Source organism: Chanodichthys erythropterus, chromosome 17 (assembly GCF_024489055.1).
Source record: "Chanodichthys erythropterus isolate Z2021 chromosome 17, ASM2448905v1, whole genome shotgun sequence".
In the NCBI taxonomy this organism is placed as follows: Eukaryota; Metazoa; Chordata; class Actinopteri; order Cypriniformes; family Xenocyprididae; genus Chanodichthys; species Chanodichthys erythropterus.
In genome coordinates this window covers 3526014-3543714 of record NC_090237.1, presented here as the reverse complement: position 1 = coordinate 3543714, position 17701 = coordinate 3526014, and the positions used below count along the sequence as shown (strand labels likewise).

Sequence of the window (17701 nt, the reverse complement as noted above, 5' to 3'; positions counted from 1 at the left end):
GTTTTTTTGACTTCTGGAACCAGTCTCCCTAAAACACATATGTTTATTTTGAATGAAATCAGTGCTTTCCAATGCACCATTTCACAGCGGGGGTGACTGGTACTAAACTGTAGTGAATTTGTTTTACTTTTGGTGGAAACTGGCCTCAATGATGTGTTTTGATGGTTCTCTCTTCCCCCCATAGTCCATGGAAGAATTCCAGAAGAGACTGCAAGAGGCGGAAGAGGCTGCGTATGGAGAGAGAAGAGGAGAGAGGGGTGAGAGAAGAGGAGACCGAAACGAGGGGAGAGAGAGATGGAGGAGAGACGACAGAGAAGAAGGGAGAGAGAGATGGAGGAGAGATGATAGAGAAGACGGGAGGGAGAGATGGAGGAGAGATGACAGAGAAGACGGGAGAGAGAGATGGAGGAGAGATGACAGAGAAGATGGGAGGGAGAGATGGAGGAGAGGACAGCAAGATGGATCTCCAAATGCTGAGACAGAAAGAGAGCGAGACTTTGAGAGGAGTTCTCGAGGCCGTGACGAATGCGAACCGAGATCACGGACGGATCCAGATGAGGATCCGCAGTCTCAGAGACACGGCACTTCCTCTCTGTCCAGCCTCAGGGATAAGTTCCTCAAACCTTCAGATGCCGATGAGGATATGAGCGGAGGGCCGGGGTTGAGAAGGGGCGGACTGAAGGGCCTTTCATCCAATCAGAGTACAGCATTCAGAAAACCTGTTGATGATGGTAATAGTGGTGTTGTATCTGCCTGGAGGAAGAGCAGTGCTGTGCAGGACTCAAAAACGACGCCAACCCCACAGAGAGACACAGAGAAGAGCGCCGCCCTGCAGGACGAGAGCAAAACAACAACAGTCAGCAGGTCAGAATGAAGAATAGGAGCAAGGCTTCTAGATATTTTTTGCTGCACAAAAAGCTTGTTATGCTTCTTGCAAACTGGAATTTTTACCGTATCATTCGAATGTATTGTCGTAATTATAAACGCACTGTTTGTCGCGCAATAGTTTTACCGTTTACTGCACTTTGTTATTCTTTTAGTTGTTTACCTATGGCAGCTAATGAATCTCAAGTCTCACACATGAACAGACAATAGCTTACTTTCTCTGTTGAAAAGTAAGGTGGATATCAATCTGACCTTCATTCCCACGTTTGAATGCAACATTTTGTTTCGATATTTTGCTGGTTGTCTGACACTGAACATTGTAGAACTCTTCTCTTGACTTAAAATTATTTAAAAGCAAGCTTTAAAATAAGCCAAAACATCAAATAATCAAGATATTTCTTATTTTAAGAAATAATTTAATTATTTTAACTACTGTTTTTTTGAAGAACTATGATTCCCACAGTCTTGAAAATGAGGAAGCCTAAAAATTACTGATTATAATTATAAAATATAATATATTTTACATTTATTGCAAAATAATATATTTAAATAATATAATATATTATTATAAAGTATATTAATTTATGATGTATATTAATATATAATATATTATAATATATTTTACATTAAACCTGTATATAAGGAAGCCTAAAAATGTACTGATTATAATTATAAAATATAATATATTTTACATTTATTGCAAAATAATATATTTAAATAATATAATCTATTATTATAAAGTATATTAATTTATGATGTATATTAATATATAATATATTATAATATATTTTACATTAAACCCGTATATAAGGAAGCCTAAAAATTTACTGATTATAATTATAAAATTTAATATATTTTACATTTATTGCAAAATAATATATTTAAATAATATAATATATTATTATAAAGTATATTAATTTAAGATGTATATTAATTTATAATATATTATAATAAGATATTAATATATTTTACATTTATTTCCATATATATATGTATATATATATGTGTGTGTGTGTGTGTGTGTGTGTGTGTATATATATATATATATATATATATATATATATATATATATATATATATATATATATATATATATATATATATATATATATATATATATATATATATATATATATATATATTTATATATATATATATATTTATATATATATATATATATATATATATATATATATATTTATTGCTAAATAATGTTTGAATAGTATATTATTGTAAGATTTAATGTATTAACACTAGAACTACCAAGGCAGTCATTTTGACCGTTTTAAAGATTTGCAATGTAATAACTTTGTTGAAATAAAACCCATATAACTACAGTTCCATGACTTTTCTTAAATTAATGTAAATTTTATTTTAACATTGTTATTTTATTAAAATTACAAAACACAAAAGAGTTCTGAGTATTTCTACCTTGAATGGCCATAGCGGTCAATTTGACCGCACATATTACAGGCGTTGTATCTCCTCAACGCTTTTTTCCGCCGTTAAAGATGTGCGTAGCTGTTGCCTAGCTGTTGCCTAGAAACCTTTCTCTGGCAGTTTTGTATGCTTTTGCTAAGCTAAAACTTAGCTTTACCGTCAAAATGGCAACAAGAAAGAAAATGACTGTCACTGAGGTTTTATCCTTGCTTGAGAACATTGATGATGCAGAGTCTGATGGAGGAGCAGAGAGCGATGTCTCTTGGTCTCTTGACAGTTCGTCTGACACTGATTCTGAGATTGATTCAGAGATAATTCCAAAAAATAATAATATTTATTCATTCTAGATTTCATTAGAGGCTGCATAAAATTGTTCCCGATTCGTGTGGTCCAAACATTTCCGATAATGCTAAAGCATTGTAAACTCCAAAAGTCAAAATGTATTGAATAAAGACAGATGTAATCATTTCCAAAATTCACAATATGTTTTTATCTAACGAAATATTCTGCTTCATTTTATATTTGTTGACATTTTGACTTTCAAGAACAACATTTTAACTGCGGTGAAAAACTTTGATCTCCAGCTTGCCATGCACTTTTGTGGGAGGTCTAGTAGCTCTTACACAATAATATCACGAACATATTATATTATGTATGCTTAAATTACCCCACATTTTTCATAAAACATGACCATAGAAGCTTTGAAGTAAATATAACATGACAAAAATGACATTCACTGCTGTCTGGTATGAACAGTCAAAATGACCGCTATTGGCAGTTCTAGTAGTTATAGAATTCCGGTAGTGCTAGTGTTAATATATGATCTATGTTAAGGTATAATATATTGTAGTAATATTAACATTTTACATAAGCATTAGAACTCTCAATGAATTCTAGAGCACTAATTTAGAACTCAAATCATGAATTCAGGCACTTTAGAACACCATTTTTGGATTTCACAAGCTTTCCGAATGCTTATGTAAAGCATACAAATGTCAAAGAATTTCAAAGCCATAGAAATTTCTATGTTTTTTCCTAGTTTTGCTTTGCTTTAAAATATTTAATCAGGTTGATATTGATCTTGTGTGAGTAAAACATGCTCCACACAAGATGAAGTCATAGTAATGTCTAATTTGTGTCTGTTTTGTGTTGGTCTTTTTCAGTGAATTGGTCAAACTTGTTCTAAAAGTGAATTGTTAGCAAATCTGTATGGATCAACACGATTGTTAGGAATTCGTATCTAGTAATTGCAGGGAAATTTATTTGTTCTACACCAGTTCTTGACATTTTTACTCTTCCTTTTGTGAATGTTACTTATTCTAAAACTGATTGGGTTTGTTAATCTTCCAGTTCAGAGAGTGAGGAAGAGGAGGAGGAAGAGATGATCCTGACGGATGAAGAGATGAATAAACTGGGAGCCAAACTCGTCAAGGCAGAACTCTTAGGAAACACGGTGAGCTCATATAAACCTTCCTGGAATCTTTGTGAGCAAAATGCTGTCTAAATAGGAAGCTCACTAGTTTTTGAGACTGTTCTTGAATGCAAGACTGTCAGAAACCGATGGTGTGTTTTACTGATGTCAAACTAACCGCAGGCCCTGGTGGAAAAACTGAAAGCTCAGATGGATGCTGCCCGTCGAGCCAAAGAGAGCCGAGCTCAAAGAAAAGAGCAGACCAAACAGGTGTCTGCACCAACAGACTCAGAGAAGGAAGTGGTGCTGTTCAGAACTGACCATTCGGGACGTGCATGGCCGGTCAACGCCCCGTCAGAACCGCTGGAGCCTAGAGGAGGACGGAGGAAGCGAAAAGCGGTGAGACACGCTTACACGCCCAACATCACATTATCTAATGGATTAAAGTAACTCTGTTTATATCGAATAATACGTTTGACTGTCAATGCTCTTGTTTCGATGTGATTTTGCTTACTTTGGCACTTTTATTTACTTTTAAGTGGTTTTTTTTTTTTCTTTTTTTACATAGTCTTGATGTTGTTTTTGTTCTCTATTAGAACAGGTTTTCCTGCTTGAATGTTCGTTATTTTCCTCATATTCTCCATTTTTGCAGCTCCTCTCTTCCAAGTCTGTCAGTAACGCTCTGTTTAGTTCCTGTCTCTATGAAGCCCCTCCTTCTGAAAAGCACAATGTGCTCTGATTGGTGCTCTGATCTTTATTCTGCGTATGAATTATTTAAATGAGGAATATTGTGAAGAAATCTCCAATGGAGGCATTTCAGAAACAGTGACACAGATATAACACCTGCTGGAGGGATTTTTTCATGCTTAAACAGCAACTTTACACACGAAAGAAAGATGAACATGGAAAAATGAATAGGTCCTCTTTAAATTAACATTCACTTGAAGCCTGGCAAACTGCACAACTTCAAATGAGGTCACATTTTCTCCTCTAATGTGTTTTTTAGATTGAGACGCATCAGGACGGAGAGCGTGTGCGCTATTTTGAGAATGATGATGGTATGGATCTGCGAGAGATGGTCAGACGGGAGAAGATGAGCTCTGCGGAAGATCAGAACGCTCTTTATTCACGCATGGCCGCTAAGGTGAGCGCCACATCTCTTATACACCAAACACTGATGATTGACAGTGTGAAACAGTCTGTAATTCTAAAGGGACGTTCATAAAAACATTTGGAGGTCATTGATTTTCTACTGTGAGATGCACGCAAAAAATATTTAGGCCTACTGTATAAACTTAAGATTTATGTATTTGAATTGCATATGAAATTGACATCAATTTGGATTACACAGTTTTAATATAAACAATCTGAACTTAATTGTAATGCATGTTTGGAAGTCATACATTAATGAAACGGGTAAGATTTCTGTACTTTCTGTACAACTTTTTGATTTTAATCTGATAATCATAATTGCTTAGAAGCATCATGGATCTGTTCATTTAAATGTATTTATATACATTTATGGTAACACTTTAGTTTACGGTCCAATTATCACTATCAACTAGTTGCTTATTAGCATGCATATTACTATTGGCTGTTTATTAGTACTTATAAAGCAGATATTAATGCCTTATTCTGCATGATCATATTCTACATCCCTTAATCCTACACAATACCTAAACTTAACACCTTACTAACTATTAATAAAGCAGTAATTAGGAGTTTATTGAGGCAAAAGTCATAGTTAATAGTGAGAATTGGACCCTAAACTAAAGAGTGGCCATATTTATTTATTTATATAAAATACATTTAAAAAATATGAACAAAAATATGGCTAGCTATGGAATAAGCTATAATTAATTAGTTAAAATGTATGAGATTGAAAGAAATTTGATTTATTGATGATAAATATATAAGCATTGTTATCGTGCATTCAAAACGCATTCAGTTTAGTAGTACTAATACAGAAATCTTACCTGTTTCGTTTATTTATGTATGACTGACAAAAAAGCATCACATTAAATTTATTAGTTTATGATAAAAACTGTAATCCAAATGCAAGGAAATTTTATATGCAATTTGGTAACACTTTAGTATAGGGAACACATATAAACTATTAACTATGACTTTTCCCTCAATAAGCTCCCAATTTACTGCTTATTAAGAGTTAATAAGGTAGTTGTTAAGTTTATGTATTGGGTAGGATTAAAAATGTAGAATAAGGTCATGCAGAATAAGTCATTAATATGTGCTTAATAAGTACTAATAATAGCCAATATTCTAGTAATATGCATGCTAATAAGCAACTAGTTAAAAGACCCTAAAATAAAGTGTTACCTGCAATTCAGTTATGTTATCTTTCATTTAGGCATAAAGATTTTCTTTTAGTTTTTTTGGACTTGGAGAAAAAAATTTAAATGCTAAGTGTATCAGAAATGAGTTTGTGAACCACAAACACGCACAAAAAACAGCCTTATATTTTTCTGTGGTCATCTATCGTCGCGAGCCAGACTGGCATCAGCAGATGGTCTCGGTGAAGGCCGCAGCATTCGTGTGATCAATCTCTCAGTCTGTCCTCTGATATGAGTTACTGCTTCTCAGACTTTAAACCGGGCAGGGCTGCTAAAAATCTGTTATAATAAACTAAGACGTCACTGTCGCCATGGAGACGAGAAATATGAAAGTGACAAACATTTGCACATTTTAGCAGCACATCTCTTTCTCTCTCTCCCTGCCAAGTTACCATAACATAGCAGCTAAAAGTGTTATTAATATATTTATTTCACCAATTTCACCAGCAGCAGCCAAAATTGAGTGTGTAGTTATGTGTGAATGTGTTTGTGTCATCACAGTGCATGTAAGGCGGCATTGTTTTGATATTTCTCAAACGTTGTGTGTTTCGTCTTTGTTGATGTTGTTACCTTCATTCACCTGGAACTGCATAACGTCAGTCTCCATTCAAACTGATTGATAGAATGTTTGCTCACATTGATAGAATGTTTGCTATTCAAAATCTGATGACGTCATCGCGGTTTTTGCATGCTGCAATTGACCCTTCGCAAAGACCCGCCCTCCTTAGTTACTGTTGCTTTGTCCGACAAGCCATGGCTCTGTCACGCCACACAGAGTGAAAAATACATCGCGGAGCAAAGAGGACACTGACAACACGTCGACAGACAAGTCAGAGCAGGTTACTTATGATATTAAACAAAGTCCCAGCTTTCAAATTGTGTAATTTTTAAAGAAATTCAAGTAATAAAAAAAAAACGTTTTGTGGCTCTTTAATGTGTCGTGACAGATCGCTGTAGCGGCTCAGTTAATTTATAGCATCAAATAAACATGAATGAACATCAGAAGGAATGTTGTTTCAAACGCGGAAAGACGTCAGTGCACCGAGGTTAATCTTCTAACTCCTGACTGCTTTGTTAGGCAAAATGACAGAATTGGCATTATGATTGGTTAGATCACTTGTCAATCAAACTCCTGGTGAAGAGTGTGCTTGGTCTCTTTCTGCATCCGTTTCCTTTTGGTCATTTTTGTTCTATTAAACATTATGCTTAACCCTCTGGTGCTGCTCATGTGGTGGTCAAAATTGACTTTTTTTTTAATTTCAATGAAATGAATGTACTGTATTTTAGTTTTTTATTTAATATTTTGAATTAGTAGAGGATTTTATGATGCTAAATTATATTTATGGAATAGTTATGATCCATTTATTACCTTATTACTATTACCTCACTTCTTGAGCATAGACCTGAAATGAAATTTCCAACTTAAACTGTTGTAAATGTTCAAAAAGTGAAAGTAAACAAAAGTTATAGAAGTTTATGAAAAATGCATATAAATATGTTTTCCAAAACAGGTTTTACTCTAAAACTGTGAGAAAAGCAAAGTCATAAATCTAAAAAAATTGTTTCAATTTTGGTTGAGAGGTTGAGATCTCAAAAAATTAGCTTTCAGTAAGAATTTGTTTGGGCGCAGTACCAAACGCTTCCACCAGATGAATTCCGCTTCCCATTCGTTTCCAATTCGGTCGTTAGCAATACAAGTGTGACTTTTTTTTTCAGGACCATTTAACCTTTTGGAATCACGTCCATGATTTCACATAGCAAGTGCAAAACCCTTTAGCAAGTTTCGTACCATTCAGATGAAGTAAAAAATTCCAAGCAAAACAAACAACAACAACAAAAAATCTTTCAGTCAAAGATGACCGAACTGCACCAGAGGGTTAAAAAAAATTAAGATTAAATCTCCCGTTGACTCACATTAAAATTTGAAATGTAATTTACAGCAATTATATCAATGTAATATCTGCATACTAAATATGCAAATGGTTTTTTCTCTCTTGCACAATGAAATATGTCTTTTTTTTTTTGGCAACTTTGTTGTCTTTTCCAGTTTATTTAACATCAATATAAATAATAATGCTAATTATTTAATTAATTAATTTATTTGATTCATTTAAAATCGCTCTTTGACTCCCACTAATAGAATGTAGAACCAGCTGTGATGAAGTTATTGTAATATCTGCATTCTCGAGTTTGTTGCATACTGAATTGTTTTTGCTTTCTTGCATCTATTTAACCATTAATAGTCGCCTTTACAGTGTCGCATTATGTGTTGATTCACAAGCGTTCGATTGAAACCAGAACGTGTGCTAAAACCTATATTTACCTGAAACTTTTCTTTTGCTGCCATGCAAGCTCTACTGTTTTCTTCAGAAAATACTAAGCTAGTTGTTTGTGTGTTTATCTCCTGTCTGCTGTATATGTAGTCCAGGCCATTACCAGCAGAACTGCACTTACACTAGGCTCATCTCTGGGCTGTCAAGGTTTTTATTCACATGTCAGCTGGAGTCTGAAAGCAGCGATGCAGAGAATAAATGTAGAATTTAAAGAGTTCGGCCAGACTCTCCAACACTCTCACTATAACCTCGGCTCCTCTCCATCTGTCAATCAAACATGCCAGTGTGAACAGACACACCTCCCACACAGATCACCCGTTGCCTCGGATACGTTGCCTCTTTGTCTGCTTGTTGTACCACACCGTTAAGCCTCTCTCACTCGTGTGTGTGTTGGTGTGTCTGAAGAGAGCAAGACACACACACGCACACACATACACGCTATGTTAGCGTAATCCCTGCAGTCTGGTCACATCTGCTGCTGTTTTCTGGATTCTACTCCAGATAATGACCCGCAGTTTTGCCAGCAATCAGCAGTAAATCCGCACCTGACCTCTGCTGCTCAGTCAGATCACATGATTCCTGACGACCAATCAAATCGCTACTGCACAGTTGGGTTTCAAGACCCTTTTTGCCCAATCAAATCACATGCCGGTAGGGCTGCAAGATTTGGGAAAAAAAATTGGTAACACTTTACAGTAAGGTTCATTTGTTTACATTAGTTAATGTATTAACTAACATGAGCAATACTTTTGTTACAGTATTTATTAATCTTTATTAATATTGGTTATAAAAAATCCAGCTATTCATAGTTTGTTCATGTTAGTTCACAGTGCATTAACTAATGTTAACAAATACAACATTTGATTTTAATAATGTATTATTAAATGAAATTTTTAAAAATTTTCGATAATAAATTAACATTAGCTATGATTAATAGTTATGTTAACTAATGAAATCTTATTGTAAAGTGTTACCTAAATTATGATTATAATTATGAATATAATTAAATTATAATTATTTTATTTATTTATTTTTTTGCTGATTAGTAATTGCAATTTAAAATGTGATTTCAAAAATAATAATAATAATAATAAATTTTTGCTGCAGAATTTGGCAAATTTTATGTCATTATATAACAATATGGCTATAAAATAATAATAATATTTCATTATTTTAATTTTAATCATTCTTAAGTTCAAAATTTCAAATAAAAAAAATGAATTCAAAAATATATTTAAAGTTTGAGAATCTAACATTAATAGAATTTAGAACCAACTGATGAAGTTATTGTAATATTTGCAAACTGGTCAAACATTTAAAATAATGTTATTATTATTACTAAATAAAAATGACTAAAAAACATAAAAAATGTATTTGAGATTATATTTATATTTATATATATATATTTATGTAAAATATTAATGTAAAATAAAATTATTATAGAACTACAATATAATTGTGTATTGTAATTGTGTGTGTGTATATATATATATATATATATATATATATATATATATATATATATATATATATATATATATATATATATATATATATATATATATATATATATAATATATACAATACACAATTATATTGTAGTTCTATAATAATTTTATTTTACATTACAACTGTAAAATGACAATAACAATATTTATGGCTGTCTTAATTTCTTAATTTTTTGACCTCTGTTACTCCTGAAAAGTGCAAGCTCATTCCTAATTTGCATATTGTCTATCCAAAGTAGTAAACAAGATAATAATGAGGGTGCCATGAATCATAATATATTGTAAATAAATAGTATTTAAAGGGCAAGATAGTGTACTTTTTCCAGAGTATTTTGGACAAATGTTGCTGCAGTTTAAGAGGATCAGTGTCCAGATTTGTTTTATCTACGTATTTGTCTTACTATTAAAGTACAAGAATAGTAGAACTCAATAAACTTTTCTAATTCCTCTGTCCTGATCCAGCTCTCAGCTTTTAAATCAAGATAAAACTCACAGACATGCAGGATAAAGTGAACCTTTACTGATCAAAGTGTGCAGGCAAACACAACTCTATAAAAAGGTATTTTTCTCCATGTTTGCTGTGAACGTGTTCTTAATGACGTGTTTTGCAGATGATGGGCAAGACGGACGGTGATAACTACACACTGGATGACATGTTTGTGTCGAGTGCAGCACAGAAAGAGAGGTCGGGTCGAGACGAGGAGAGACAGAGGAACAAAGCCGTGCAGGAGACGCGGAGGTTAGCCGGGCAGATGGAAAAATGCCGGCACTGTTTCGACAGCCCTGAACTGCCCAAACATCTCATCGCAGCCGTCGGAACCAAGGCAAGATATATTACTGTTTATGACAACTTCTGCATGCTGAAAAACTTGAATTTTTATAGAATCAGTTTTGAATCATTATTTAAGTTTAAAGGGTTTGTTCACCCAAAAATGAAAATAATGTCATATATTACTCACCCTCATGCCGTTCCACACCCGTATGACTTTCATTCATCTTCAGAACACAAATTATGATATTTTAGTTGAAATCCGATGGCTCCGTGAGGCCTGCATAACCAGCAATGACATTTCCTCTCTCAAGATCCATTAATGTACTAAAAACATATTTAAATCAGTTCATGTGAGTACAGTGGTTCAATATTAATATTATAAAGCGACAAAAATATTTTTGGAGCGCCAAAAAATGACTTATTTAGTGATGGCTATCTAGGCAGCTCACTAGGTATTGGGACAGAGACTAAATCGTGCTGTTACTCGCACACACACACACACTAATTTGCCTTAAATACCATTTTGGCTTATGCTGTCAGAAAAAAAATATATATCTTCAGCAAAAAAAGACTAATCTCTCCGCCAGCCTGTCCATTTCTGGTGTCGTGTGCTTAGCTGTGCTAAGAGGATTTCTCCAGATGCTCAGTTTGTCCACGTGTGTTTGGGATGACAGAAGACAGGCTGCGGGACGGGCTCGAGGTTTTAGCGAGCTGTCCTCATTAATGCGCAAGCTTCAGTGCTGTTCTGATCTCTGACTTGCGTGTGTGTTTCTTCTCTCGCAGGTGTACTTGTGTCTGCCGAACAGTGTGTCTCTGACCGAAGGTCATTGTTTGATCGTACCCATCCAGCATCACACAGCGGCCACAGGCCTGGACGAGGACATATGGAGCGAAATACAGGTACAATCATTACAAACAGGAGTGTTCTTGTATACACGTTCTGGAAGTGTTCATGGCGAGTTCAGCACTGGCAAACACCACTCAGAAGTAGTTTCATTTATCTTTTAATATATAATATGTAATGATACAGACATGCTTTGCCTCAGGCCCAAACATGCACAGATTTCAACATCAATATCACATATTCCAGAATCAATAACTCTATACACCGTCTTGACCCGTATCTCTAGATCACTGCTTAGAAAGGAGATGCTAACAACAACCAGCAGACTAAAGCAGGTTTCTGTCTAATATCGCTCTCTCATAGATGTTCCGTCGTGCTTTGGTCCGCATGTTTGAGTCTCAGGAGTTGGACTGCGTGTTTTTGGAGACTCATATGAGCCCGAAAAGGCACCTGCACATGGTGTACGAGTGTGTGCCTATGCCCAAAGAGCTCGGAGATATGGCACCCATTTACTTTAAGGTAACAAACACACACACACAAACTTGGAACAAACACCCTCACAATAGAGTGCAACGAACAGTAGCTATAGCATATTATTAATGAACCATTTGCTCCATGTAGAATAATAATAGGATTTTTACTTCTGGAATCTGACAAACTATTGTTAATTTTGTCAGCTTTTTTTTTTTATTTAGTCTTAGTGTCAAATGTGCTGTTTAGTTTCTGTCATATTTAGTCAACATTGTCCTGTTTTTGTTTTGTCAAGTTTTAGTCGACTAAATGTTTAAGCATTTTAGTCTAGATTTGGTCATTGTATAATGGTTAAAGGATTAGTTCACTTTCAAATAAAATTTTCCTGATAATTTACTCACCCCCATGTCATCCAAGATGTTCATGTCTTTCTTTCTTCAGTCAAAAAGAAATGAAGGTTTTTGATGAAAACATTCCAGGATTATTCTCCTTATAGTGGACTTCACTGGCCTCCAAACGGTTGAAGGTCAAAATTACAGTTTCAGTGCAGCTTCAAAGGGCTTTAAACGATACCAGACGAGGAATAAGAGTCTTATCTAGCGAAATGATGGGTAATTTTCGGAAAACTACGGCTACGCCTTCCCTATTCTACTTACGAAACGAATGCAGCGCCAGTTACATTTTTTCCATAAGTAGAATAGGACATACAGCGTAAGCTTTTTGAAGAATACGAAAGTGCGGTTTTGGCAGAAGCACTTGGAAGGCGATCATTTGTTTATATAAAGCATATAAATTTTTTCGAAAATGGCCGATCGTTTCACTAGATAAGACTCTTATTCCTCGTCTGGTATCGTTTAAAGCCCTTTGAAGCTGCACTGAAACTGTAATTTGGAGTCCATTGAAGTCCACTATAAGGAGAAAAATCCTGGAATGTTTTCATCAAAAACCTTAATTTATTTTCGACTGAAGAAAGAAGGACATGAACATCTTGGATGACATGGGGGTGAGTAAATTATCAGGAAAATTTTATTTGAAAGTGAACTAATCCTCTAACTGCATAATGATTAAATTGAAAATACTGATTATTTTGTTCAAAATTATAATCACAACGATTTTTGTCATTTAAGAAATATTTTCAGAATCAGAATTATTGCACTTTCACCTATAAGCACAAATGAAGAGAACCTCGACTCATGTGCTTCATTTTACCTCATCTAGTGTACTGATTTATTTTAGGCTATTTATCATATACTGTTAAGAAACGACTTAGTAATCCAATAATTCCAAATTACATTGTTTTTCTATTAAAACAACTGAAAAAAAGACCTTTTATCATCAAACAGAGGTTTGGCTTTATTACAGTTCATCACTGAGAAGGTTTGATGGCAGATTTAGTCGCAGCAAACAGCACAAGCGGCTCATGAAGGAGCAGAGATCGACTGCATGACACTTTAATTTAAAGGTGCCCTAGAATGTTCTTTCACAAGATGTAATATAAGTCTAAGGTGTCCCCTGAAGGTGTCTGTGAAGTTTCAGCTCAAAATACCCCATACATTTTTTTAAATTAATTTTTTTAACTGCCTATTTTGAGGCATCATTAAATATGCGCCGATTCAGGCTGCGGCCCCTTTAATTCGCGCACTCCCCACCCCCGAGCTCGCGACTATAAAACAGTGCATATAGTTCACACAGCTGATATTACCCTCAAATGGATCTTTACAAGATGTTCGTCATGCATGCTGCATGCATGCATTGGATCATGTGAGTATGGTATTTATTTGGATGTTTACATTTGATTCTGAATGAGTTTGATAGTGCTCCATGGCTAAAGCTAACATTACACACTGTTGGAGAGATTTATAAAGAATGAAGTTGTGTTTATGAATTATACAGACTGCAAGTGTTTAAAAATGAAAGTAGCGACAACTCTTGTCTCCGTGAATACAGTAAGAAACAATGGTAACTTTAACTACATTTAACAGTACATTAGCAACATGCTAACGAAACATTTAGAAAGACAATTCACAAATATCACTAAAAATATCATGTTATCATGGATCATGTCAGTTATTATTGCTCCATCTGCCATTTTTCGCTGTTGTTCTTGCTTGCTTACCTAGTCTGATGATTCAGCTGTGCACAGATCCAGACGTTAATACTGGCTGCCCTTGTGTAATGCCTTTAACATGAGCTTGCATATGCAAATATTGGGGGCGTACATATTAATGATCACGACTGTTACGTAACAGTCAGTGTTATGTTGAGATTCGCCTGTTATTCGGAGGTCTTTTAAACAAATGAGATTTATATAAGAAGGAGGAAACAATGGTGTTTGAGTCTAAGGTGATCCGTCATTTCCATGTACTGAACTCTTGTTATTCAGCTCTGCCAAGGTAAATTCAATTTTCAATTCTAGGGCACCTTTTAAGCAGAATATCTCAAATAAAGATTGCTGAACTCCAGCTTACTTGTGTGTTTTCAGATCATCTGTGCTTCTTCGGCAGTGTAGAGAGAGCACATGCACATGGTTGCCAGATTGCAAAGATTAAGTAAAACACCGGGTAGAAAACATGTTTTTTTTTTTTTTTTTTTTGGGGGGGGATTTAAATTGTTGAAATCTGCCAACTGCAAGCAACTTGTAGTGTCCTCTTTTTTTGGTCAAAAATATTGCATATTGAAATAGTCACAGTTATCATTTAATGATGTTGGTGTCGTCTCGACATAAGAAAAAGTCTTCAACGAACATTTTTCATCATAGATTTCATTAACGATATTAATACTAAAAGAAACAAATGCACAAACCTGTGTGAATGTGAACACGCTCATTAAACGTCTTTGCTTATATTCGTTCAGAAAGCCATAATGGAATCGGACGAGGAATGGGCCATGAATAAAAAAGTTGTGGATCTCTCATCGAAAGACATCAGACATGCTGTGAGTTCTTCCCATTTTCCCCTGATTTCTCTTATTCTCCCTCCTCTGTCTCAGTATTTGACATTATTGTGTCTTTGCAGGTTCCACGAGGGTTGCCGTACTTCTCGGTGGATTTCGGCTTGCAGGGTGGCTTTGCTCACGTCATCGAGAACGAGCACAAGTTCCCACACTATTTCGGCAAAGTAAGTCTGAGAAATAGCGCTTGTGACTTGGATATTTTGATCCGATTGCAGTGGTTAAAATATATATTCTGAATCTGCAGTCATAATTAAGAGCCCCTTTATTCTGCGTATGAATTATTTAAATGAGGAATATTGTGACGGAAGAAAATTCAAGACTACAGTGGAGGCGTTTCAGGGAGTTCAGAAACACTGATATAGAAAATAACTCCTGCTGGAGGGACTTTTTTCATGATCAAACAGCAACATTACACACTAAAGAAACTTTAACATGGAATAAACCATAATAGGTCCTCTTGAAATTAATATAAAATTGACAAAAATATGATGCATGTCAACATAGTCACTGAGATTTATTCCGTCTCCATCAGGAAATCCTGGGAGGGATGCTGGACCTGGAACCGAGACGATGGCGCAAACCGATACGTGAGAATTTCGACGACCAGCGTAAGAAGGTCCTGAAGTTCGCTCAGTGGTGGAAACCGTTTGACTGCAATAAGAACGATAGCTAGCCACTCAGAGACGGCGTGGTTTCATTCTGAACTCTGATTGGCTGAGCCATCGCACCACTATAAAGACTTTTTCATGCCTGAATTTGTATTTTAGACTGTATGTATGCGTTTAACAGTCTAATTTGGATTATCTGAAGAAAAATCCTCTGGAGAAACTTCTTATGTGTTTCATTCAAAAAAAGCATAGAAATTTAGTTTTTTTTTTTTTTTTTTTTTTTTGTAATCACATATCAACACACGACATTTTTGTTTTCCTCCTAAAAATATTAATTTTTAATGACTCGCGTGTCTACTGTTGACTCTGATGAATGTGTGTACAACTCAGCCTCGTTTTACCTGCTCCTGTGCAGTGGTGATGTAAATCCTGCTCAATTAAACTCAGAATAAAATATTACAAGACTTGCAGCTGCTCAGCTAAATGTGTGCTCTGGATTTATAATCTGATTGTGTTTAGATGACGTCTCGCTCACTCCTTCCTGTGAACCTGACCTTGAGTTCACCCCGTTGAGCACCGATCATCTGTGGGGTGACAGTTTACGCCCTTCTCGTAATTTAGTGAAAGAAATCATTGGGGTTTTTTTATAGTTGTATTTTATGCACACTAAACATGCACACTAAACTCATATGTTGTGAAAGCAGGTATTTTCTTTTAACTTTAAAAATTAAAATTTGCAATATAACTCTTCTGAGAAATAAAAAGGCAAAATGCCACAAAAATAGTATTTAAAGAGCAAATTTCCAAAATTTCATGAATTATAGAACCAGGTTTAGTTAGTTGACCTGATCACTTTGACAGGAATTATATATATGTGAAGTGATTAAAATGTTTCATTAATTACACAATATGGCAATTAATCTACTTAATCACACATCAAATTTGCCCCCAAAAGATAATTTAAAGTCATTATTGTGTTAATTGAGAAAAGCATCAAAAAGTAGCTTAAACAGCCATAAGGGTGAGTAAATGATGAAAGAATTTTCATTTTTGGGTGAACTATACCTTTAATGGTTTTTGTATTGAAATGGAAAAATGAAATACATTTTTGAATGAAATGATACTCTAAATAATAAACTAAAACTGCCTGTAGGTGCAGTAAATGTCTAAATGAGTAAGTCATTCATTCATTCGATTCGTTCAAACAGCAGATTCATTCAGAAGTGAAGTAAATGACTCTCTTTATGATTGGGCCATTGAATCATTGATTCGCCTGATTGCTTTGCTCAAAGGTACCCTAGAACCAGTTTTCACAAGATGTAATATAAGTCTAAGGTGTACCCTGAATGTGTCTGTGAAGTTTCAGCTCAGAATACCCCATAGATTTTTTTAATTAATTTTTTAAACTGCATATTTTGAGGCATCATTAACTATGCACTGATTCAGGCTGCGGCCCCTTTAAATCTCGTGCTCCCTGCCCCCCTGAGCTCTTGACAATACAGTGCATAAACAAAGTTCACACAGCTAAATTAACCCTCAAATGGATCTTTACAAGATGTTCATGTGAGTATGGTATTTATTTGGATGTTTACATTTGATTCTAAATGAGTTTGATAGTGCTCTGTGGCTAAAGCTAATATTACACACTGTTGGAGAGATTTATAAAGAATGAAGTTGTGTTTATGAATTATACAGACTGCAAGTGTTTAAAAATGAAAATAAAGACGGCTCTTGTCTCCGTGAATACAGTAATAAACGATGGTAACTTTAACCACATTTAACAGTACATTAGCAACATGCTAATGAAACATTTAGAAAGACAATTCACAAATATCACTAAAAATATCATGTTATCATGGATCATGTCAGTTATTATCGCTCCATCTGACATTTTTCGCTATTGTCCTTGCTTGCTTACCTAGTCTGATGATTCAGCTGTGCACAGATCCAGACGTTAATACTGGCTGCCCTTGTGTAATGCCTCGATCATGAGCTGGCATATGCAAATATTGGGGGCGTACATATTAATGATCCCGACTGTTACGTAACAGTCGGTGTTATGTTGAGATTCGCCTGTTCTTCTGAGGTCTTTTAAACAAATGAGATTTACACAAGGAGGAGGAAAC

The 17701-nt window shown here is 34.9% G+C and overlaps 1 protein-coding gene across 1 annotated transcript in view; it reads left to right on the top strand.

Moving 5' to 3' along the window:
• Positions 1-16684, top strand: part of cwf19l2 (CWF19 like cell cycle control factor 2) — a 32145-nt gene extending 15461 nt beyond the window's left edge. Inside the window, exons 8-17 of the mRNA XM_067365998.1 lie at positions 185-864; positions 3676-3778; positions 3920-4135; positions 4743-4880; positions 10540-10752; positions 11484-11600; positions 11908-12063; positions 14869-14949; positions 15030-15131; positions 15500-16684. Of these exons, the coding sequence (XP_067222099.1) occupies positions 185-864; positions 3676-3778; positions 3920-4135; positions 4743-4880; positions 10540-10752; positions 11484-11600; positions 11908-12063; positions 14869-14949; positions 15030-15131; positions 15500-15640 (1947 nt within the window). The 3' untranslated portion in view covers positions 15641-16684. The remainder of the gene's footprint in view (positions 1-184; positions 865-3675; positions 3779-3919; positions 4136-4742; positions 4881-10539; positions 10753-11483; positions 11601-11907; positions 12064-14868; positions 14950-15029; positions 15132-15499) is intronic.
• Positions 16685-17701: the final 1017 nt, after the last annotated feature.